The 26,372-nt window shown below is 53.0% G+C and overlaps 1 protein-coding gene across 1 annotated transcript; it reads right to left on the bottom strand.

Moving 5' to 3' along the window:
- Window positions 1-26,372, bottom strand: LOC144736006 (Na(+)/H(+) exchange regulatory cofactor NHE-RF2-like). Its single transcript, XM_078618637.1, has 7 exons — window positions 26,262-26,372; window positions 22,334-22,907; window positions 11,197-11,358; window positions 6,403-6,556; window positions 4,570-4,613; window positions 2,048-2,689; window positions 1-89 (listed from the first exon to the last, which is right to left on the bottom strand). Exons 2-6 carry the CDS (start codon window positions 22,847-22,849, stop codon window positions 2,048-2,050), a joined length of 1,518 nt encoding a protein of 505 aa, XP_078474763.1. The 5' UTR covers window positions 22,850-22,907; window positions 26,262-26,372; the 3' UTR covers window positions 1-89.

The raw sequence follows: 26,372 nt of genomic DNA on the forward strand, positions 1-26,372 counted from the left end.
GAGGTTTGCCACCGCTGCTGCTGCTAGCCACCAGGAGAGGGCTTCAGAGAGAGAGAGGAGTCCCGTGCCGTTCCGCTGTCGCTACTCGCCTGTTGAAAGAGTGCAGACCACGTTGGGTTTATGATGTTGGTCGATAGTTTGGGTTGCATGGCCACAATCGCACTGTTGTGGGCTTGTCTTTAATACATCTCTATTACCTACCTCGCCTGATATACAGGAAGTTGTGGGTTGGATCCCGACCCTGATGCCTGCTTTATATTTGTAGTTTACGTGTCTCTCTCTCGCTCATCATCATCACGGTGGCTAGGAGATGTTAACTACCTCGCCTGGTATCCAGGAAGTTGTGGGTTCGATCCCGACCCTGATGCCTGCTTTATATTTGTAGTTTACGTGTCTCTCTCTCATCATCATCACGGTGGCTAGGAGATGTTAACCACCTCGCCTGGTATACAGGAGGTCGTGGATTCGATCCTGACCGACGCCTGCTGCTGTATATTTGGAGTAGTCGCGTGGATTTTTCTGCGGGTCCTCCGGTTTTCCCCTTCACATTTAGAATCAACGTCCGGGGTTCAGAGTTATTTGGCTACTGCTATGAATTTTCACGCGATGATTACGATGATTATATCATTTGTGATAGCCAGGTGGTCGCTTCTGAAAAAGAGCTACACGGCTCAGTGGGGGCCTTACACTTGGTACAAATAAAAATAATAAACAGTTTAGTTTAGGATGGCAAGTAGCAGTGTTATCATTTAAAGCTTAATCCAGCGCGACCGCAGTATTGACCGGGGCGACCTTCATGCCGGGGTTCAAATGTGTTCCTGGGGTCGTTGCACGGAAGCGTGGAGAAGGTAAGAGCTGCGTGGAATTGGCAGGGGTGTTGCGATAGGTTCGGAGGCCCGACATTCGTTTTGTTTTCAATCTCGCGATTGATCGTTAACATTAATATTCGGCGCGAACTCCAAGTAGTGGGACGGGTCGCCGTAGCCCAGTCACGCCGATGCTCACGGTCGCTTGGGCGTGCGCAAAATCCTGGGGTGTGCGGATGATATATCAAAGGTCGTGCTTGTTACTACCACCAAGATTTCTACAGCTTCACTCCACTCGATTCGCAAACCACCTCGAGGGCGAAACAATTTTTCCGTGAGTTTTACTGCGGCAATGCTGTGGGGACAGTGAATTATCACGTGTGTTTTAAACAGAGCGGATGAACGGGGTCCAGTTGTAGATAGGTGTGGGCTACCTACGGGACACATCACGAACAGGAGAAGGCAACCTCTCAAGACCAGAAGAGCGGACAACTGCAACCGTTAAATAGATCGCCCTGAATAAAGTACGTTGAACTTCTTTCGCACCGTACGTAGCCAACCGTGCTAATCGGAGGTGCGTGGTGGAAAGGACAACAAACTACACAACGACAGCAACAACAACACCGTTATTTTACTTCGCAACTCACAAATACCGGGACTTCATTTTTCCGGTTAAGGGATGAGTGACAAGATTTCCTGGCCATGGCCGCCCGCCTCCTCAAACACACCGAGGGCCGTGACCGGGGGCCGTGCCGGGGGCCGGGGGCCGTGCCGTGGGCCAGCGCCGGCCCCGAGGTGCTACTCGCGAGTCGAGCGCTGCTATTGGCTCTGCGTTTCCGCTGTAGAAGTTGAGGCCGTGGGGGGCGGTCGCCGGCTTGGTGGCGTCGCCGAGTCCGGCGCGCCTCTCCGCCCGTCCGGAGATGCGCGCCCGTCAGCCGAAGGGCACCCTGGCCCCGCTCGGCCCCGAGCCAGATTATGCCGCCACCCCCATCCCCCCCCCCCCTTTGGTACGGAAAAAAACAGCCCTGGAGCTCCCCATGCCGGCTCGGCTTGCCGTGTGCCAGTGGGGAAGGGGAGGGAGAAATAATAACATTGAGAAAACGATCCCTGGCAAAAACCAGGACAGGTGGCAACCCTTCCCCTAGCCACAGGAAGTACGTCCCCCACGACTTCCTGTCGGCTAATTCCCCACAGCGGTCCCCCCCCCCCACCCCTTGCCCCCCACCCCCCGCCACCCCCACCTAGAACTTGCTGAAGAGCTCCTTCTTCTTGCTCCAGTCCATGGGCGGAGCGCGCTTGTTCCTCCTCTTGGCCTGGGCACGTTCCCGTGCAGCCTCCAGGGTCAGAGCGAGCGCCGGGGACCCCCCCAGGGACCCCCCCAGGGATCCCCCCAGGGATCCCCCCAGGGACCCCTCCGGGGATCCCCCCGGGCTGCCGCTCGGCCCCGGGAATGGGGGGCAGAGCTCAGAGTTCTGCACTGTGGGGGGCTCGGCCTGCCGCCCCCTCCTCTCCTGCGCCTCCCTCTCCTCCCTCTCCTCTCTCTCCTGCCTCTCCTTCCTCTCCTGCCTCTCCTTCCTCTCCTGCCTCTCCTTCCTCTCCTCCCTCTCCTCCCTCTCCTCCCTCTCCTCCCTCTCCTGCCTCTCCTTTCTCTCCCTCTCCTCCCGCTCCTCTTCACGGTCACTTTCATCGTCACCGCTCTCCTCCCTCTTCACCATCTTCCTCTCCTCCCTCTCCCTCTCCTCCCTCTCCTCTTTTTTCCTCTGCTCCCTCTCCCTCTCCTCCTTCTCCCTCTCCTCTCTCTCCTCTCTCTCCTTCTCCTCACTCTCCTTTCTCTCCCTCTTCTCCTTCTCCTCGTGCTCCTCTCTCTCCCTCTTGCCGTCCACCTGCGTGCACAGAAACCAAACAGAGGCATCCATCACCGAGCACCAGGGTGACAGCGCCGCGGCACAGTGGCTAGGAGATGTTAACGATCTCGCCTGGCATGCAGGAGGGTTCTGGGTTCGATTCCGACCCTGACGCCTGCTGTATTTTCGGAGTTTGTGTGTCTGTATCTCTCCCCGCGGTCGCGTGGATTTTTCTCCGGGTCCTCCGGTATTTCCCTCCACGTTTAGAATCGTTGTGAGTATTCGGCTGCTATAAATGTCCACACAATGATGATCGGCCCACTTCGGTTGAGCTATTACTTGTGATAGCCAGGTCGCTTCTGAAACAAAGAGCTGCGTAGCTCAGTGTAGGGGTCATTACCTGGTGAAATAAAAAAATATATATTATTTTTTAGCTTTAACCTCAAAGCAACACGTGGCTGGGTTATACTCACGACCGGGGCGCTGCTTTTCTGCCGGGAATTTGTACGTTCTCCCTCCGCGGACCGGGAGCGAGCGAGCAAACGACGGGAGTCCGATCCGGCCTGGGGCCTTCTCAAGGTCGGCCGACTCGGCCTTAAAGGGAGTACCCGGGCATGGTGTGTAAGGACCAGTAATGGGGAGACAAAGGCGGCCCGGGCGTGGTGTTGGCCACCCAACGCCCCTCGTGTGCCACAGTGCCCGGCCTTCATTAGGCGCCGCTGCTGCTGCTCGCTAACAGCACTTGCCCCAGCAGCCTGTCGACGTCTACGCAGAAGGGGATCTCTGTGTCAACGAGTGGCGTTTGCGCATTCTCTCTCGCTCGCTCTCATTGCGCTGGGCGGGTTTCCTCCGGGATCTCCGGTTCCATCCCCAATAGCTGTGCGAAAACTCAAGAAGAAGGCGCGCGGGTCTGCACTTTTATTTTTGGCCAAATTCCATCTGTGAGAATAAAAAAACGAGAATCCGGTCGTCACGCCACAGAGACGCACGCCGCTTTTCTCGTGCGGAGCGAGTGGGGAAAGTGCTGCCCCCTGCTGCTGCTGCTGCAGCTGCGTGGACCGGATCTGGGAATGTCAGCTGTCGCGGATTTCCCCGTTGACAAAGACATAGAAAATAAATAACGACGACGATGATGATTGTACTCTTTGGTTCTTTCGGTAAAGTCACGTGGTTAGTAAATAAAAAAAAAATAATAACGACGTTCCGGGCGCAACACAAGCGCCCGTCATCAGGTGGGACAACCACAGCAAGAAACAATTGTCAAGCAAGTAAGGCCCACTCCAGCAATTGTTTCTTGCTGTGGCTGTCCCATCTGATGACGGACGCTTGTGTTGCGCCCAAAACGTCGTGATTTAATTTATTTTATTTTATACCCACGTGACTTTACCGAAAGAACCCAAGATTATGGATCCCTGCAGTCACGAGAACTTCAAATCCAGATTGATGATGATTGTGGCGATGATGAGTAAAGGAGGTTCTCGAAGTGTCGCGAGTCGATTGGTTGTCAGCCTGGCGACCTCCGCCAGGGATGGCCTCAGGAGCCGTGGGCTGCGTTGGGCTCGACGCTCTCAGGAATTCCCAACGGGATTTCATTTTCATCGCGAGAAAACTTCACGGCCAGATGAGCAAATCGCGGGAAACGGGCGGAATGACATCGTCGGGAGCCAAGCAGGGTTTGAGCTTGGATAGCGCTTGGACGGACGACCGCAACGACCACCACGACCAACACCGCCAGCACCACGCCCGACCGCCGCACCAGGCACTCATTTGAGGCTGAGTCGACCTAGGAGAGGCCCAGGACTGGAATTGAACTCGGGTGTCCGGGTTCGTAGCGCGGCGCGCTAACCGCTACACCGCCGTTCACAGCGACGTGCAAGATACGCGGACGCGCACAGGAAAGGGAACGTTAGACGACCTACCTCGGTGTCAGATGTTCCGTTGGACAGAGGTTTGGGCAGGCGACCTGCAAATGGGAAAAAACCGCCAAAGGTGCAGTACTTTAACGGCGCGGGTGGGAGGCCCGTGAGTACACCGCAGAGCGAACACAAAAAGATCCCCGCGGAGTTTAACACGGTGGAGTAAACCCGGAGTGCACGTGTCGCGTGTTATTTTAACTCTCCAACGCGCGACCGGGCTGCGCCCAAGCGGTGAGCGAGTTGGCGTGGAGTTTCGTTCATTTTACGAACCCCCGCCAATTGGCTGTGTTGGAGTCGGTGGCGGGTTTAGCGGCACAATTATATATTTACGCGACCTAACCCAAAACAACCTCTATTATGGATGATATTGGTAGCGAAAGCCTACGACGTGTTAAACTGACACGTTCGCGTGCCTGCGCCGACCGGTTGGCTACGGTTTGCCGCGACGGCCATCGCGGTCGCCCGGCGCTGCCGCCGCTCGCTACAAACAACGAGGAGCCCTCCAACGGCCTGGCAAACACGGCTCCAGCGAGTCGGCTCCACCGAGCAAACTCCTCCGGTCTCACGCGGTCGCCCGCACGAGGGCTCACGATGGCCACTCGTGCACAGCGGGGGGTGGGGGGGTGAGGGTGGTGCTGCGGGCAGCAGCCTTGGCAACAGCGCCCATAGTTATGGGGTCGAACCCATGCGTCGAGGCACGCACACATACATACACACGCGCACACACGCACGGATGCACACGTGCACGGACACACACACGCACCACACGCACACATACACGCACGCACACGCGCATACACACAAGCACACACACTCGCACACAAACGCAAGCACAGACACACATGCGCCCACACATGCACGCACACACGCATGCAAGCACACGCACACAAACACGCACATGCTCGCACACGCATACGCACACGCACACACGCGCACACACATGCATATACACACGCACAACCCACACACACACCACACGCACGCACCCACACACACACCCACGCACGCACACGCACGGACGCGCACGCATGCACGCGCGCACTCGCATGCACACACCCACGCACACAACCATGCACACACGCGCACACAAGCACGCACACATGCACACATATGCACACGCACACACGCACACACGCACTACACGCACACACGCACCACACGCACCACATGCACATGAACACACACGAACCACATGCACACACGCACCGCATGCACACGCGCACACACGTGGCTCGGCATGTTTAAGCACATGGACGCAAGCTTGCTGTTGAACCCAGCTTATTGCAGTGCAGTGCAATGCGATAATTGTATTTACAGAGCATGACGTAATGCACTACAATGCACTACCGCACACTACAATGCACTGCATTGACATGCGCAGTAGTCCATTGTATTGTATTGCAGTGCATCTTATTACATTGCAATGTGTTACATTGTAGACACAATGTAACACATTGTGTCTACAATGTAACACATTGTAGACACAATGTTTAGTATGACATAGCATTGCTGTGTCCTGCAACATCGCATTGCATTACATCGCACTGCAATGCAAGTAACGCCACCACCATGCGTCACACAACACGTCACACCACCACCACGTGTCACACCACCACCACGTGTCACACAACATGTCACACCAAGCGTCACACCACCATGAGAAACACAACGCATCACACCACCACCGCGTGTCACACAGCGCGTGACACAGCACGTCACAACACGCATGACACCACCACCACGCGTCACACCAAGCGTCACATCACCACCACGCGTGACACGGCGCGTCACACAGTGTCACGCCACGCGTCACACCGCGCGTCACACCGCGCTGACCTTTTACGTGGCTGGGCGTCGGCTCGACTCCGCACTTGGCGAAGAAGTCGTCGGCAACGCGGTCGACCAGCAGCAGCGTGACGTCGTCCTTCCTGGCCTTCACCAGGGCCACCACCTGCGAGTGCTTCTTGCCCGCGATGCTCTGCCCGTTCACCTGCACGGGCGGCGCGCGCTTAGCCAGGGGCACCCGTTTACTCCGCCGATTAACGGCGCTACAACAGCGGCGATGACGATGATGATGAAGACAACGACAATGATGATGATGACGATGACGTCAACAACAAGAACATAAATTATGATGACGATGATGACAATGATGATGACGACGACGATGATGTTGACAAGAATAGCATCAATGATGATGATGATGACGACGACCAAAATGATGATGATGATGAAGAAGATGACGATGATGTCGACAACAATAACACCGACGATGATGGCGACACAGAGGGATGAGGCCTCGCGAGAGAAAGAGCGAAGGGGCTTCAAGGCCTCGGGGCACGGCCAAGGCACCAACATCGCATCACTACCGACCCATTGTCCCACCGCAGGCTCCAGACTCAGGCCTCAGCCATTTCGGCGGGCAAGGCCCCGCGGAGCTGAGGAGCAGCTCCGTCAGCACGAAAACCGCAGTGAAAAAAAACCGATGGCTTGAACCTTGACCCTGCGCTTAATTATTTGGCTAAATTCCAGCTCTGAGAATTACAAATATTGGGTCGACTGTCACGACGAGCGGTCGGTTACTCTCAGTATTGCCAAGTGGGCGGGCAAGTTCTGCCCTCAACCTTGTGGATCAAAATCACTTGAATGGATCTCGGCTCCAGGAGACCGGGTCTCAGGAACTTGAGACTCGGCTCCAGGAGACCGGGTCTCAGGTTCTTGAGACTCGGCTCCAGGAGACCGGGTCTCAGGGTCCTGAGACTCGGCTCCAGGAGACCGGGTCTCAGGTTCTTGAGACTCGGCTCCAGGAGACCGGGTCTCAGAGTCTTGAGACTCGGCTCCAGGAGACCGGGTTATTGTATTTTGACCCTTTGTTAACCTCACTGAAATGTCGCAAGTGCAGAAATGTGAGGGGCGAGACAGCATTTAAAGTTACGTAAGCTCGATATATATACCATTGGTTGTATCCGAGTACACGGAGGTTGACTTTGTACTCAGAAGATTCCGTAAGCCCTGCTGAATGAATCGGCCTCCCCGTTGCCTCACATTTACATTGAAATATTGACGCGTGTGTGCGTGTGTATGTGCGTGTGTGTGTGCGCGCGTGTGTGTGTGTGTATGTGTGAGTGCGTGTGTAGTGTAGTGGTTAGCGTGCTGCGCTACGAATCAGGCGACCCGGGTTCGATTACTGCTCATGGCCAATACCAGTGACGATTACTCGAACCGGTTATGGGCCTCCCCTAGGTCGACTCAGCCTCAAATGAGTACCTGGTGCGGTGTGTAGTAAACATCGCCACTGGGGAGACAAAGGTGGTCGGGCGTGGTGATGGCCACCCACCCCCTCGTGTGCCATGCTGGCCTTCATAGGTGCTCGCTAACAGCACTTGCCCCAACAGTCTGTTCAGGCGATATGGGGGATCTTTGTCTTTGTATGTGTGTGTGCACACGTCACGTGCCACCATTCATAGAAGCTCGCTAACAGCAACCGCCACTCGGCTTTAAAGCTAGAACTGTGGGTAGTTTTATTTGTGTGTGTGTGGGCGTGGTGCTGGCCACCCACCCCTTTGTGTGCCATGCCAGCCTTCATCGGTGCTACTCGCGAACAACACTTGCCCAAACAGTCTGTTAAGGCTACACGGGGGATATTTGTCTTTGTTGGCACAATGGGGAGCAGAGCTGGTGCAACGGGCAGTGATGTCAGTCAGTCAACCGCGTGACACCACTGGGCCCCGAAGTCACAAAGCACCTGCCCGGGTATGTTGTGGCATCAAACGCTCCACCCATTCAGCTCTCTGGGCATTGGAGTGGTTTGTAGAGAGAGTGGAGTGGTTGTGGAGTGGAGATCCTATACCTGGGCAGTGTGCTCAGGGGACCAGCTTGCGGTTTGGCAGCGGAGGTGTTAGGGGCGCCACAGTGGCTAGGAGATGTTAACTGCCTCGCCTGGTATACAGGAGGTCGTGGGTTCGATCCCGAACCTGACGCCTGCTTTATATTTGGAGTTTGCGTGTCTCTCTCTCTCCCAGCAGTAGCATGGATTTTTTCTCCGGGCCCTCCGTTTTTTTTCCTCCACATTTGCCAACAACACCGTGCGTTTAGAATGTTCGGCAGTGGGCCTCAACTGGCAAAATAAAAATAGCCGAGTTTAGTTTAGTCGCTTCGGATCAGTTGAACGGCATTACCTCTCCGTCACCTGTGTAACACTGCTGCGTGACAGCTGCGTGACTTATCGCCCTGTCTGAACGTCAGGGTCTTTTCGGCCACATCTCCCGCCCTCTCCTCCCTGTGCTGGTGTCGTGGTTCAACGCGCGCATATTCGAGAGCGGCTGTATGTCCGCGCTGGGTAGCCAGAAGAGGCGATTGGTGAGCATCATCGTGGGGATGTCAAGAGCAGCCAGGGCCAGGATGACCGTTGGGGTAATTGGGGTAAACAAGGGGGGAGGTGGACCGGAATTCAAACGACCGGTATCTGCCAATCATAGAGGGATCTTCTGGAGAATGTTCTGGAAGGGGTCGCAAAGGATATATAAGACGAGCAAAACGAGCCCGAGGGTCAGTATGATGAAGACAGAAGACGAGAGAAGCTGAAGCCGGACCCGCCAAGCTAGTCAGAGTATTCTTGGGCGAGAGTGGTCCTGTGTGGACCTGGGTAGGCTAGGATAGGGTCGCTAGGGGCAAGCGTAGTCCGTACGTCGGCACGCTTGACCCCCGGGGCGACCATGGTATCGACCCGCTGAGACAGCGAGACACGGCAGCTGGGAGGAGTGAACAAGGAGAGTAGAAAATAGGATAAGGAAGGAGAGTAAGGAATAGGATAGGGTGAGGGAGCGAACGAGCGACGGGCGGCGTCTCCTCGGCTTAGCTAGGCAAGTGTTATGTAAACAAACTGTAATCAAGTGGCCCGGACAGAAGACAATAAATTGTCTGCCTTTATTTACAACACCACACTTGCGATACGTGAACCCCTTCTAAGGGAACATCTGCGCCGGCTAGAAACATTCAGGCTGGCCTGTCCACGATCCATCCCGGGTTTAAGCAGACTGGATTGTGTGACGAGCTCGCAGACCCTCGAAAGACCTGGACAGTCTCATCGGCGAGCTCCTCCGGCAGGCGAGGCTGCGTTGGCTGGGTTACGTAGCCCGCGTGCCCGGCCAACGCATGCACAAGCAGCTGCTGCTTGGGCGGATAGAGAGAGAGGGGGCTAAACGGCCACGGCACGGGCCAGAGAACACAGCAGGATGCTGAGCCGAGTGAACTTGTCGAGATCGGCCTCTGTGAAGGAGGCCCACGAAGGACGTCGCTAGGCGAGGGGTGAGCGGAGTTTGCGTGGCGGTTTACGCTCCATGACGAGATCGGCAAATGTGTTGTCATTCGTTTGTGGTGAGCAGCACTTTGCGTGTAACGAGCGCGACCTCGTCACGAATATATTCAGCGGCCGGAGGCCAATGCAGGTGAGCGAGCACCGGGCGGTAAGGGTCAGTCAAAAGTCAAGTTTAGCTTTTTAAGATCCAGAGGTTCACATGGTCCCATAGACTCACACTGACCCCATAGACTCACACTGACCCCATAGACTCACACTGACCCCATAGATTCACACTGACCCCATAGACTCACAATGACCCCATAGACTCACACTGATCCCATAGACTCACACTGACCCCATAGACTCACACTGACCCCATAGACACACACTGACCCCATAGACTCACACTGACCCCATAGACTCACACTGACCCCATAGACTCACACTAATACTATAGACTCATTGACCCCATAGACTCACACTGACCCCATAGACTCACACTGACCCCATAGACTCACACTGACCCCATAGACTCACACTGACCCCATAGACTCACTCTGATCCCATAGACTCACACTGACCCCATAGACTCACACTGACCTCATAGACTCACACTCACCCCATAGACTCACACTGACCTCATAGACTCACACTGACCCCATAGACTCACACTGACCTCATAGACTCACACTGACCCCATAGACTCACACTGACCCCATAGACTCACACTGACCCCATAGACTCACACTGACCCCATAGACTCACACTGACCCCATAGACTCACACTGACCCCATAGACTCACTCTGATCCCATAGACTCACACTGACCCCATAGACTCACACTGACCTCATAGACTCACACTCACCCCATAGACTCACACTGACCTCATAGACTCACACTGACCCCATAGACTCACACTGACCTCATAGACTCACACTGACCCCATAGACTCACACTGACCCCATAGACTCACACTGACCCCATAGACTCACACTGACCCCATAGACTCACACTGACCCCATAGACTCATTGACCCCATAGACTCACACTAACCCCATAGACTCACACTGGGCCCCCTGGTGCGGGTGACGTCGCTAGGGGGGAGTGGGGGCAATGAGGGGGGAGTGGGGGGAGTGAGTGGGGGGCAGGGGGAGGAGGGAGTGGGGGCGAGGGAGTGGAGGGGAGGGAGTGGAGGGAGTGGAGTGGAGGGGAGGGAGTGGAGGGGAGGGAGTGGGGGAGTGGGAGTGGGGGGAGTGAGTGGGGGTTAGGGGGGGTGGAGTGGGGTAGTGGGGGGGGGGGTGGGGGTTACGGGGGGGGGGGGTGCCCCCACCTGCACGATGCGGTCGTGTGCGAGGATGCCGGCCGCGTGTGCGGGCGAGTCTGCGTCGACGGAGCGCACGAACTGCCCCACGCGGCCCTTCTCGGCGTGCAGGTGGAAGCCGTAGCCCTTGGGGCCGCGCGGCACCAGGCACAGACGCGGCCTCACGGCGCCCTTGGGGAGACACGGCGAGACACGGGGAGACACAAGCGTTAGGCAGAGGGACACGCGGGGAGAGGGACACGCGGGGATAGAGACACGGGGGGGGGGGAGACACGGGGGAAGAGAGACACGGGAAGATCAAGCGTTACGCAGAGGGACACGCGGGGAGAGAGACACGGGGGGGGGGAGACATGGGGGAGCGAGACACGGGGGGGGGGGGGGGAGACACGGGGGGAGAGAGACACGGGGAGACACAAGCGTTACGCAGAGGGACACGCGGGGAGAGAGCCACGGGCGGGGGGTGAGAGACATGGGGGGAGAGAGACACGGGGAGATCAAGCGTTACGCAGAGGATCATGCAGGGAGAGATACATGGGGGGGAGAGAGACACGCGGACGAGAGACACGGGGGAGAGAGACACGTGGGAGATCACACGTTACGCAGAAAGACGCACGGGGGAGAGACACGCGGCCGAGAAGGACGCGGGGTGTTAACGAGACGAGGCTGCTGCATGCTCCAGGTTCAGAGAGTGAGCAGCCGCTACCAGGTCGCCAGCAGCATAACGCGGTTGACCAGTAGGCAGCCACCCCCCCACTGCCTTTCTCCCCAATGCTGATGTGTACACACTGCATCAGTTTACTTATTTGAGGCCGAGTCTACCTAGGGGAGGCCCAGGACCAGGTCAGATATTCGTCACCGATGTTGGTTATGGCCGGCAATCGAACTCGGATCACCGGTTTCGTAGCCCAGTGCAATGACGGCTACACGACCGCTCTGCACACAAAGACAAGGACAAAGATCCCCCGTGTGGCCTTAACAGGCTGTTGTGGCAAGTGCTGTTCGCCCAGCACCTATGAAGGCCGGCACGGCACACGAGGGGGTGGGTGGTCAGCACCAAACCCCCCCCCACTGCTAATCTTTACACACCGCACCAGGTACTCATTTGAGGCTGAGCCGACCTAGGGGAAGCCCAGGACCGGTTCAGATAATCGTCGCCGGTGTTGGCCGTGAGCGGGAATCGAACTCGGGTCGCCGGGTTTGTAGCGCATCGTAGCGCAACGTAGCGCTGACTTCTGCGCCACCGGTCCCCACCCACACTGATGCACACGCGCACAAAGACAAAGATCCCCCGTGTAGCCTTAACAGACTGTCGGGGCAAGTACTGTTCGCGAGCAGCGCCTACGAAGGCCGTGCACTGTGGCACACGAGTGAGTTCGGTGGCCAGCACCAAGCGCGGCCGCCTTTGTCTCCCCCAAGTGGCGACGTTAACTCCACGCCATCAGCAGGTGCTCGTTTGAGGCCGAGTCGACCTAGGGGGAGGCCCAGGACCGGTTCGGAGAATCGTGACCGGTGTTCGTGGCCCGCGAGCGGGAATCAAAAATCGCTCCGTTCCGCAGCAGCGCGCCGCCTCCCACCCACGCGCACGAGGGAGTGAGCGAGCGAGCTCACGGGGACATTCCTGAAATTTTAGCTCGAGAATTTCGGCTGAGAGGCTTTGATAAAAGTGACTCCCCCTCTTCCCCTCCCACCACTCGGCTAACTCCGTGCCTGACACGGCCATTTTGACCCCCCCCCCCGCCACCCACCAGGACCACCACTTTCAGGGGTAAATACAGCAGCTCCAAGAGCCTGAACCCTGAACCCGGCATCTCAGTGGTTCTGGCTCAGGAGCCAATTGTGAGATGTTATCTACCTCGCCTGGTATACAGGAGGTCGTGGGTTCGATCCCAACCCTTACGCCTGCTGTACATTTGGAGTCTGCGTGTCTCTCTGTCATCATCATCGTCACGGTGGCTAGGAGATGTTAACTATCTCACCTGGTATACAGGAGGTCGTGGGTTCGATCCCAACCCTGACAGTGCCTGCTGTACATTTGGAGTTTGCGTGTCTCCCTCCCTGTGGTCGCGTGGATTTGTTTTTCTCTGGGTCCTCCCTCCGGTTTTCCCTCCACATTTAGAATCATGCATTGAGATTATTTAGATTATTTTTCTGCTATAAATGTCAAAATGATGGGCCACTTTGTTGAGCTGTCATTTGTGGCCAGGTTGCATCTTAAAACAATTTAATGCCTCAGTGGGTTTTGTCTGGTAGGGTGGGGATGGTTTCGTGTTGTGTTTGGGTGATTTGATTACCTTTCTTGTACTTTGCACTCCCGCCGTGTTTCTGTAACTGTTTGTTGATGTAACGTTCTTACCCTGTGCTCACAACTGGACATGTGTGGAAAAGGAGTCCCACAGCCCAATCGGAGACAGTGGGGAGACACCCAGACTCAATGGGGCTCAACGCCAGGATTTTCGTGTTACTGGCTCAGGGTCTCTGGCACAGCCGTTTATGAACTCCCTGAGAATGAGGGGGGGGGGGGACTCAAACCCAAGAGCCTGAACCTTGAACGAATGGTGTAATAATTGCTGGTTCAGCATTACCAACACGGCCATTGTGAACTGCCCGAGAGAGACCCAGACCTTGGGATTGAACCCATGTTCTCAGTGGTTTAGGCTCAGTGTCTCTGACACAGCCATCATGAACCTCCCGAGAAAGACCCAGACCAGCGGATTGAACCCAGGGTCTCAGTGGTTCTGGCTCAGTGTCTCTGACACGGCCATTGTAAACCTCGTGAAAGAGACTCAAACCTTGGGATTGAACCCAGGTTCTTACTGGTTCTGACTCAGTGTCTCTGACAAGGCCATTGTGAACCTTCCGAGACCCAAACCTTGGGACTGAACCCAGGTTCTCAGTGGTTCTGGCTCGGTGTCCCTGACACGGCCATTGTAAACCTCCCGAGAGAGGCCCAGACCTTGGGATTTAACCTAGGATTTCAGTGGATCTGGTTGAAATGTCTCCGATATGGCCATTGTGAGCCCTTTGATTGTGTTCATCTCTGCCAAGTTGATAATCTGTCCGCTGGCTTGTGTGCTGATGTGTTTAAGAGGATTAACAGCTCACGCAGCAACAACAACAATAATAATTAATCAGAACCAACGTAGGGACTTTGCGTTCCTACACAACAAAGAAGTTAATTAAATTTACATACAGGAACAAAGCATCCTTTGGTTAGCCAGATCCAGCAACTTGCACTGCCTGTTTGTGCATGCACCCATTCAAAGTGCACAAAGACAAAAATCCCCCGTATAGCCTTTAACTGTTGGTGCAAGTGCTGTTAGCGAGTTAGCGCCTATGAAGGCCGGCACGGTAGTGTAGTGGTTCGAGCGGTGTGTAGACATCGCCGCTGGTCAGACGTGGCCAGCTGGGGACGTGGTGCAGGCCACCCACCCCCTCGTGTGTCATGCCGGTACGGCCCTCTGACACCTCCGATTAGCACGGTTGGCTACGTACGGTGCAAAAGAAGTTCGACATGCATACGTAGGCGCTGCTCGCCAACAGCACTTGCCGCATTAGTTTGCTAAGGCTATACGGGGGATCTTTGTTTTGAATGATGGTCAGAGGGTAGTGGTAATGGTAATGCCTTGTGTGGAGGAGGCTCGTAAAGGACGCTGCTACTGGGCAGTTGGAGGCAATCGCCCTCCAACAACAACAACAACGGAGAGCAGAGGAGCGACGCTCACAACAACGAGCGGAGCGCCGGGCGTATAAAACGCAGGCAGGTTGGCCCAGTAGGGGGCACGGCTGGAGGTGCATCTCGGTCAGTCGACCCCTGGCACCGCCTGGGTCTGACCCGTGACCTCCCCCTGTCAGCAGCGAGCACTTCGACACTTCACGCGGTAGCCTCGAAGTGCACCTGGCCTGGCACAGGCGCCGAGGTGACGTCACCGTCACTTAGTGGCGAATGGCGGCTGTAGGTGTTGGTGGTGGCGATGTTGGCGAGGTCGGTAATGGTGGTTGGTGGTGAGAGCGTTGAGCGTGGTGGTGATGGTGTAGTTGAGGGGGTAGTTGATGGTGTAGTTGAGGGTGTAGCTGAGGGTGTAGTTCATGGTGTAGTTGAGGGGGTAGTTGAGGGGGTAGTTGATGGTGTAGTTGAGGGTGTAGTTGAGGGTGTAGTTGATGGTGTAGTTGATGGTGTAGCTGAGGGTGTAGTTCATGGTGTAGTTGAGGGTGTAGTTGATGGTGTAGTTGATGGTGTAGTTGAGGGGGTAGTTGATGGTGTAGTTGAGGGTGTAGTTGAGGGGGTAGTTGATGGTGTAGTTGAGGGTGTAGCTGAGGGTGTAGTTCATGGTGTAGTTGAGGGGGTAGTTGAGGGGGTAGTTGATGGTGTAGTTGAGGGTGTAGTTGAGGGTGTAGTTGATGGTGTAGTTGAGGGTGTAGCTGAGGGTGTAGTTCATGGTGTAGTTGAGGGGGTAGTTGAGGGGGTAGTTGATGGTGTAGTTGATGGTGTAGTTGAGGGTGTAGTTGAGGGTGTAGCTGAGGGTGTAGTTGCGCGCCGTACCAGCAGTCGCTGCTGCTCACTAACAGCACTTGTCCCAACTGTCTGGTAACGCCATACAGGCAATCTTTGTCTCGTGTGTGTGTCTGTGAGTGGGGAGCGGTAGTGTAGCAGGTCAGTGCTACGCCGCGCTACGAACCCGACGACCCTGGTTCGACTCCCACTCACGGCCACCAACACCACCAGTGACTATCATCTGAACCGATCCTGGGCCTCCCCGAGGTCGACTCAGCCTCCAATGAGTACCTGGGTACGGTGCGTAAAAGCATCACCACTAGGGGAGACAAAGGCGGCCGGGCGTGGTGCTGGCCACCCACCCCGGCTCGCGCGCCACTGTGCCGGCAGCGCTCCGTAGGCGGTGCTCGCACTTGCCCCGATAGTCTGTTAACGGCAACAACGGGGGGGTTGGGGGACCTTTGTCTTTGCCGAGCGTGTTCTACTTTGCCAAGGGGTCATAATCGACGGAGCAAAGGTCCAGGGGTGGCGGGTCCAACGCCCACGCAAGACAACGGCAACACGCCCAGCAGCGCGCCGTCGTAAATTCCTCACGCACTGCAACGAGTCCCGCTTCAATGTGCAGACTCTGAACTTCTTCTTGGGCACCGCACGCGGCCAACCGCGAGAGAACAAACTACGCGCAACTAACAACAAGCACTTCTAGGGAAATTAGTTCTCAATGTTGTATAGTGGTGTAGTGTATAGTCGTGTAGTGTATAGTGGTGTAGTGTATAGTGTATCGTCCATAAGATTTTATTTGGGTTAGATCACGTAAATATATAAATGTGTCGTTAAAACCCGCTACCACCACCCGACACGGCCAACTAGTAATGGTTGTCACGTAAACAGAACGTGGCCAATTCGTCACTAGTACAGCACTAGTGTATAGTAGTGTATAGTGTAGTGTAGTATACTAGTACAGCACTAACCGGTGTGTTGGAGAGCCATGCCACAACATTTACAATCTGAGTACGACGTTTCGCCAGTAATTACAACTAGCTTCATCAGGCGACAGCCAGATTTGGGGAGAAGTCCACCTGTTTCGTTCCTTATATCGAGGCGTAGATGTGGTAATCCCCCCCCTCCCATGTGGGAGGGGAGGGGATTACTGAGTCAACGTACATTATGGTGTGCATCATGCGAGGCCTTTGATCTTGTCCTTCCTGTCTATTGTGTGTATTAAATAGCCGTGCCAACGGTAAACCCTATAGAAGGTTGGTGCCCTTTGTAGGCATGCATTTAAACAATGTATTGTTTGATGATTCGCTTCCACGCAGCACTGAGGCGGTAGCTATCCGAACGGTTAAAGTTATTTTTATTTCTTTCAATTTCAATAGATTCTCTAATTAGTCTTGGCCAGTAGTAGCTAGTTTTGCACAGAGCTTAGTATTGTAGTTTAGTGTATAGTAGTATCGTGTATAGTGGTGTAGTGTATAGTAGTGTAGTCTATAGTGGTGTAGTGTATAGTGGTGTAGTGTATAGTGGTGTAGTGTATAGTGGTGTAGTGTATAGTGGTGTAGTGTAAAGTGGTGTAGTGTAAAGTAGTGTAGTGTATAGTAGTGTAGTGTATAGTAGTGTTGTGTATAGTAGTGTAGTGTATAGTGGTGTATAGTAGTGTAGTGTATAGTAGTGTATAGTGTAGTGCAGGGGTCTGCAACCTTTAAGACATAAAGAGCCACTTGGACCCGTTTCCGAAGGAAAAAATAAACTGGGAGCCGCGAAACCATTGCAACTATTAAAACAAATATAACACTGCATATATTGTTTCTTACCTTATTGCTATATACAGGATCGTGCAGTCAGCTGTCAATCTGAATAAAAAAAGGACTTTTTCACTTAACAATGTAAAATATATTTTTGCAAATTAATAGCTAAATTACCTGGTTAATGGGATTTTTGCTCCTGAACCTCAGTGCACAGTGTCTGCACATCAGGGCTGTAAGACGTCACCTTCATTTTCACACAGGCTTGCAAGCTGTCATCTGTGAGGCGTGATCGATGTTTGTTTTTAATATAGTTCATGTTGGAGAAGACCTGCTCACATACATATGTGGAGCCGAAGATCGACAGGACTCCAAATGCATACTTTTTCATGTTTATATAAGTGTTGGGGATGGCATTCCATGTTTCGAATACAAGTTTGTCCTGTTTGGGAAGGTTTTCAATATCACTCCATTTATGATTCTGAGCCAGAATGGCCTTCTGACGGGCAACATCCTCAAGAGTAGCGGTCAAGCATTTGAACTTGGACACCCATATATCTTTGTCGGCTATATTGGCCAGTTCCATCTCAAGATCAGGTTGACTTACACCTGCAAATGCAGTCATATTCAATAGGGATGGATCGATCGCCAGGGGAGTGACAGGGAAGGATAATGTCGTTTTTTCCTCTCTGAACTCACAGAATCGTTTCCCAAACGAACTTTGCATTGTGGTGATTGCAGACTTGAAATATTCCAAATTTATCGTATCATGACTTTGTTTGAACTCTCTCAAAGAGGGAAAGTGAGACAGTGTACCTCTCTGTAAATCTTTGACAAACACTGTCAACTTGCGCTCGAATGCCAAAACCTCCTCCAGCATGTGCAGGGCTGTGCCTCCTTTCCCCTGAAGGGTTGTATTTAGCGTGTTTAGATGTGCTGTCATGTCTACCATAAAATGTAATTTTTCCAGCCACTCTGGCTGTTCCAGCTCAGCAAAGGTGAGCTCTTTGCTGCCCAGGAAGGTTTTTACTTCTTCCAAACATGTGACAAAGCAACAGCAACGTTATTGCCTGTCACCGGGCGGGCAGTGTGGAGCGGAGCGGCGACCTGTCAGCAGCGGCAACGCCAGAGCAGGTGTCACAGTGCGCCTCCTCCCCTCGCTAGCATCCGCCCCGGAGCCGCGGTCAAGGTTCAAAAGAGCCGCATGCGGCTCCGGAGCCGCAGGTTGCCGACCCCTGGTGTAGTGTATAGTAGTGTAAAGTATAGTGTAGTGTATAGTAATGTAATGTATAGTAATGTAGTGTATAGTAGTGTAGTGTATAGTAGTGTAGTGTATAGTAGTGTAATGTATTGTTTAGTAGTGTAGTATGTAGTGTACAGTGGAGTGTATAAGAGTATGTTTGTTGAACTTCTTTTGCACCGTACGCAGCTAACCGTGCTAATCGGAGGTGCGAGTGGGGGGAAAGACAGCAAGCTAAGCACAATAAGCCGTTTGGGTCTCCAAAGTCGCTCAACATCGTCACCGGCAACATCGTCGCCGGCAACATCGTCGCCGGCAACATCGTCGCCGGCAACATCGTCGCCGGCAACATCGTCGCCGGCAACATCGTCGCCGGCAACATCGTCGCCGGCAACATCGTCGCCGGCAACATCGTCGCCGGCAACATCGTCGCCGGCAACATCGTCGCCGGCAACATCGTCGCCGGCAACATCGTCGCCGTCAACATCGTCGCCGTCAACATCGTCGCCGGCAACATCGTCGCCGTCAACATCGTCGCCGGCAACATCGTCACCGGCAACATCGTCACCGGCAACATCGTCACCGGCAACATCGTCACCGGCAACATCGTCACCGGCAACATCGGCACCGTCAACATCGTCACCGACAACATCGTCACCGGCAACATCGTCACCGGCAATATCGTCACCGGCAACATCGGCACCGACAACATCGTCACCGACAACATCGTCACCGGCAACATCGGCACCGACAACATCGTCACCGACAACATCGTCACCGGCAACATCGTCACCAGCAACATCGTCGCCGGCAACATCGTCACCAGCAACATCGTCACCAGCAACATCGGCACCAGCAACATCGGCACCGACAACATCGTCACCAGCAACATCGTCACCGGCAACATCGGCACCGACAACATCGTCACCGGCAACATCGTCACCGGCAACATCGTCACCGGCAACATCGTCACCGGCAACATCGGCACCAGCAACATCGTCACCGGCAACATCGTCACCAGCAACATCGTCACCAACAACATCGTCACCGGCAACATCGTCACCAGCAACATCGTCGCCGGCAACATCGTCACCGGCAACATCGTCACCGGCAACATCGTCACCGGCAACATCGTCACCGGCAACATCGTCACCGGCAACATCGTCACCGGCAACATCGTCACCGGCAACATCGTCACCGGCAACATCGTCACCGGCAACATCGTCGCCGGCAACATCGTCACCGGCAACATCGTCGCCGGCAACATCGTCACCGGCAACATCGTCACCGGCAACATTGTCACCGGCAACATCGTCACCGGCAACATCGTCACCGGCAACATCGTCACCGGCAACATCGTCGACGGCAACATCGTCACCGGCAACATCGTCACCAGCAACATCGTTACCGGCAACATCGTCACCGGCAACATCGTCACCAGCAACATCGTCACCAGCAACATCGTCACCAGCAACATCGGCACCGACAACATCGTCATCAGCAACATCGTCACCGGCAACATCGTCACCGGCAACATCGTCACCAGCAACATCGTCACCAGCAACATCGGCACCAGCAACATCGGCACCGACAACATCGTCACCAGCAACATCGGCACCGACAACATCGTCACCAGCAACATCGTCACCAGCAACATCGTCACCAGCAACATCGGCACCAGCAACATCGGCACCGACAACATCGTCACCAGCAACATCGGCACCGACAACATCGTCACCAGCAACATCGGCACCAGCAACATCGGCACCGACAACATCGTCACCAGCAACATCGGCACCAGCAACATCGGCACCAACAACATCGTCACCAGCAATATCGTCACCGGCAACATCGTCACCAGCAACATCGTCACCAGCAACATCGGCACCAGCAACATCGTCACCAGCAACATCGGCACCAGCAACATCGGCACCGACAACATCGTCACCAGCAACATCGTCACCGGCAACATCGTCACCAGCAACATCGTCACCGGCAATATCGTCACCAGCAATATCGTCACCGGCAATATCGTCACCGGCAACATCGTCACCAGCAACATCGGCACCGTCAACATCGTCACCAGCAACATCGGCACCAGCAACATCGGCACCGACAACATCGTCACCAGCAACATCGTCACCGGCAACATCGTCACCAGCAACATCGTCACCGGCAATATCGTCACCAGCAATATCGTCACCGGCAATATCGGCACCGGCAACATCGTCACCAGCAATATCGTCACCAGCAACATCGTCACCAGCAACATCGGCACCGGCAACATCGTCACCGGCAACATCGTCACCGGCAACATCGTCACCGTCGTCAGCCATGGTCAATCCACTGCCGGATGTCCTTCAATTGACCAGGAAAATGGTGACAGTTACAAGGCTCTCGTTTTCATGGAGGGTTGTTGCCTTGAGACGGTCATCCAGATCTGCTACGAGCCTGGGTACAAGTCGTGGGTCTGGGTGTGTCTCTCTCTCTATCTCTCGTAGTACATAATGGCCGTGTCGGAGACAGTAATACAACGCTGTCAAAAGCCAGAGCCGATTTCTCACCTTAAACCCATTAACAATGAAAGCATCGTCGGCGCAACTGGGAAACAAGTAGATTAAAATCACACGCACGCAGCGTGTGTGGCATTGCATGCACAAAAATCGATCTCAACACCAGCTCCAAAAGAATTGACCGTGTGGCCACCGTGTGGCCACCACATGGGCGGTTCCACCCCCCCCCCCGACCACGGCGGAGTCGTTCATTCCTCGCAGTCGCGAACGTTGACAAGCGTCTGCACCGCAGCACATCCGCACAAATCGAATTCAATCAGCTCATTCAAATCTGACTTGAAGGCCTCTTTTTATTGTCCAGGCATACGCTGGCAAGTGGCATTCACGTGATGGGTCCAAGTGGCCCGTAACTTTTAGGCCACTCCGTCACCACCCTCCCTCCTGTGGAGGTTCTCCTAAACCCGGTGGTGAAGTGTTGGGATTGTGGTCTGGGGGGGTACGGAGACCGAACAGATTTATTTATTTCAATTTATTTTCTCCGTGACGATTATTTTGCTTGTCACGTGCGTTGCATTTTTTTCTATCTCTCCCTATTTATAGATTCATATTTTGGGTTTTCCGGGGCGCTTTGTTCTTTTGTAACGTCCGCATAAGGGACCGGCGAATTTGCTGTTGCAGTTTTGTGGGATGGCAATGGCGTGAACGACGCTCTGTAGAATTAAATCATTATCAATTTCAAGGACAGTGCACACATTATCAGAGTTATGTTTTTTGTTTGCATTCCGACTGCAGGTATTGTGGTCAATGCAAACATGACTCCTTGTAAAAAAAAAGGTGTCAGTTTTGTTGCCAGATAAAAGGGTAAAAAACCAATTATCATATTTTGCTACTGGCAAATGAAGTTCCAATGGTGATCGTTGTTGTTATTGTTGTAAAGGCACCGTGCTGACGACGAGTCCCCAGCGAGGGCTAAAAGCTGTCGCCACCGCCCGTCGGGGAAAAAAATTCCCTCCGTTTGACTCTGTTTGAGACGTCGGTTTCCGACGACCGAAATGGGCCACGCATTCCGGCCCTGCCCGAGCTGGTGGTCTGGGCAAGGCCGCGAGGGCTGCGCTGCTGCGCGCTCCGTAAAAAATAAATCCACTCGCGCTGTTACCTCCTCTCCATCGCTGTCGCCACTGCTGTCACGATCCTGCTGCTGCTGATGCTGCTGCTGCTGATGATCGTGGTGGTGGTCGTCGTCGTCCTTGTCCTCGTCGTCGCGCTGCTTCTTCTGACCGAGGAGGCCCGCCTCGTCGCCGCCTTCCTTCTCGGAGCCTCCGCGAGCCGGCACGGCGTCGACGCCGGGGAGGCTCCCGGCCGCTGTGGTGGCCCGTCGCCTGGCCAGGGCCTCGTCCGCCTCCGGGTCGATGACGAGCAGCGTGGTCTCGCCTGGCTTCTCCTTGATGATGCTCACCACCTCCTGGTGGCTCTTGGCCTCCACGTTGACTCCGTTCACCTCCAGGATGCGGTCGCCCGCGCGCACGCCGGCCAGCTCGGCGGCCGAGCCCGGCTCCACCTTGTGGATGAACTGGCTCAGCCTGACCTTGTCGGAGTGCAGGTGAAAGCCGTAGCCGGCCTTGGCCTTGACGATGCGGCAGAGGCGAGCGGACCCATCGTAATCCTCGTCCATGGTCTCCCGGTGAGAGGGAGGAGAGAGATGACGACGACGATGGCGGTGACGGTGGTTCCTTCGGGGGGGTCAGGAGAGGGAGGAGCGAGGGGGTCAGGAGCGGCGACGGACTAAACGTCGGGCCCCGAGGCCGAGCTGTAAAGACTCCAGGGGCCCAGATTGCCGCGTGATCCTCAGCGACGAAGAATCTTTGGCGGTGGGGGGGGGCTGCCGAATGTGGTGGTGGGGACTTAATGCCAAACGGAGAGCGCAGATAAGCGACGGAGCGTGACGCATTGTAGAGGTAATACAACATTTTAAAAGAACTCTGATCGTGAAAAATAAGAATAGGTTTTACCCTTTCTGTCAATACAACGGGTGTTAAGATGTTCAAACGCCAAACAGACAGACAGCTGCTCACCCCGAGCTATAAATGCTCTGATGCGTGTGGCATTGTCTTTGTGCTGTTCATCTTTTGCCGTTGTTCGCTGGTCTGACATTGGTGGTGAGACGAGGCCATGCAGGTGGCTGCCGTATCTGGTGTAGGCCAATCAGTTTCAAAGACAACGCAAGTCGATTGTCGGAGAATTTTGACACGTAGGCTTTCGCGACCAATTTCCTCCATAATTTTATCATGATTTTAGTATACACAATAGACAGGAAGTAGAAGATCAATGGGCATGTATAATGCACATGCAGAATGTACATTGATCACCATACACATAACCCAAACGGCAATGCATTTATATGCATTAATTAATCCCCCCCCCACTTCGCGCAAGAAAAGCACACAAGTGATGTCATTGCATCTACCCCTCTATTTAAGGAACGAAACAGGAGGATTTTTTCACAAATCTGTCTGTCGCCTGATGAAGCTAGTTGTAATTACTGGCTAAACGTCGTACTCAGATGGTTAATGTTGTGGCTTGGCTCTCCAACACACCGGCGTGCTGTACTAGTGACGAATTGGCACGTTATGTTGACGTGACAACCCTTACTAGTTGGCTGTGTCGGGTGGTGGCAAGTTTAACGACACATTTATATATTTACGTAATCTAACCCAAAAAACCTGTCTTGTGGATTATCAGAGCATGTTTTCTTGCATGTTTTGCCACAAGTACCGTGTGGTTAATGCAGTACTTGATTTCTTGGTGTTTGAACATCTTAACACAACGTATGTTTAATTTCCAGGAAGAAGTGAAACCTATTGTTAGTTTTCATAATTTTGATTACTGTAAAAAGAGGTCCCCCATAGAGAGAGACTCTAACCCAGTGGTTCTTAAACCTTTTCTGCAGCCTTGCACTCCCTTGGTTCTCCGTCGTAACAAAAGAAACGATGTTAATAAGCACACAGGCTTGATGAAACTAATTAAGTTGTACTCTTTGGTTTTTTCGGTAAAGTCACGTAGGTAAATCAATTAATAAAATAAATGAAAACAACTAAAATTAAATCACGACGTTTCGGAGGCAACACAAGCGTCCTTCATCAGGTGTAAAAAAGGCACAGCACCTGATGAAGGAAGCTTGTGTTGCCTCCGAAACGTCGTGATTTAATTTAGTTGTTTTCATTTATTTTATTGATTGATTTACCCACGTGACTTTACCGAAAAAACCAAAGAGTACAAATCCTTGCGGTCACGAAAGCTTAAAATCTAAAATTAAGTTGAATCACGGGACATTTCTACCAATATCACAGCCCGTCTTTGGTGTAGGCCAATCAGTTTCAAAGACAATGCCATCAGATGTTACCACAGCACGTGTGCGGTTAATGCAGTAAATTGATGTCTCTATTTGGGGTTTGAACATCTTAACACAACTCCTGTTTTATTGCCAGAAAGGGGTAAAGCTCATTCTCATTTCTCAAAGTAAGTTGTAGCTTGTGTTGCCCGTGCCTTCATTTGCGTCTTCGATGATTTACCTTCGAAAAAAGATCTGGCCACGTCTCGCAAGCCCCCCAGAAAGGGCATCACGCAGCCCCAGGCGGTGTATGATGCACCCCCAGGTTATGTAGAAGAAGAACCACTTCTCTACGCTCTTGTTAATTACCAGTTCATAATGGCGGTCTTCGCCAGGCAAAAGTTGTCAATAAATATACTAATGAACTCGATATGAGTTGTTTACAAATTGTATCTACCATCAGACACGAGAAACTACTCCAAACATTTGGTGTTCTTCTGCCAAAAAAAAAAGATTGTTGACTTGATTCAACTTCTTACGTTTATAGATGTTCCCATGGGAAAACGCTCGATTTAAATATTCCGTTCTTTTTGTTTTTGGAAAGAACTAAAATTAATGAACTTAATGCTTTAAGAGGGGAAGCTCTGATATATTTTACCGTTTTAAAATCATTCAGATTTGAACATGACAAAAATGGAAGATAGTACAATGATTCTCGCTTTAAACAATAGAAGATTGAACAATGGGTCTCGTTTTAAACAATATAAGATATAATAATGGGTCTCGCTTTAAACAATATAAGATATAACAATGATTCTCATTTTAAACAATATAATATAGAACAATGATTCTCACTTTAAACAATAGAGGATATAACAATGATTCTCGCTTTAAACAATAGAAGATAGAACAATGATTCTCACATTTAAACAATAGAAGATAGAACAATGGGTCTCGCTTTAATTCTATTCGCTGTTTAACGCTCTACCAAACGACAAAACCCCGCAATCTTTGATTTCGAGTGGTGTCTGAATGACACCAGGAACAAACATTTCCATGGGCCACTAAAAATCTCGCCGTAGTTTGTGTCCTAGAAGCTACCTGGGCACCAACATTTCAGCCTTCTACCTTGTCCGGGAAGTACCCCACAGATGTTTTGAGACATCACACCGATGGAGGTCTTTCATTAGAGATTAGAGATCCAAGTGGAGCGTGACAAGACGACCTGAACCCCGTCACGGGACATTCGGTCTTGAGGGTTCTCTTGGCAAAATTCCAGCTCTTGAGAATTAAAACAAAAACTTTCGTCGTCGTGTGTGTGTGGGGGGGGTGTTTGTATGCCGGTATATCTCTGTGCACATATCTGTATATATACACAATACTGTGTCTCTCTTTGTGCATATTTCACTCTATACACACACATCTCTATGTGTGTCTAGGAGAGATACGCACCTGTGCGTATGTCTCCGTGTGTATATCTCTGTATGTATATATCCCTATGTATATATATATCTACGTGTATATCTCTCTATGTACATATCTACGTATATCTCTATGTATATCTCTCTATGTACATATCTGTGTATATATCTATCTCTATGTATATATCTCTATGTATATATATCTATATATCTATATGTACCTATCTCTCTATGTATCTGTATCTCTATGTATATCTATGTATATATCTCTATATATCTCTATGTATATATCTCTATGTATCTCTATGTGTATCTGTCTGTGTGTGTCTCTTCACCTGCCGCTGCTGCCGCTCTCCCGATGCCGTCTCCGCTCTGCGCGACTCCAAAACTTTCGCCGCCTTCACCTCCGCTCGGAGTCGATTCCTCCTCCGCTAATCGACGTGGCC

This window comes from Lampetra planeri, chromosome 58, assembly GCF_965212315.1.
Source record: "Lampetra planeri chromosome 58, kcLamPlan1.2.h2, whole genome shotgun sequence".
In the NCBI taxonomy this organism is placed as follows: Eukaryota; Metazoa; Chordata; class Hyperoartia; order Petromyzontiformes; family Petromyzontidae; genus Lampetra; species Lampetra planeri.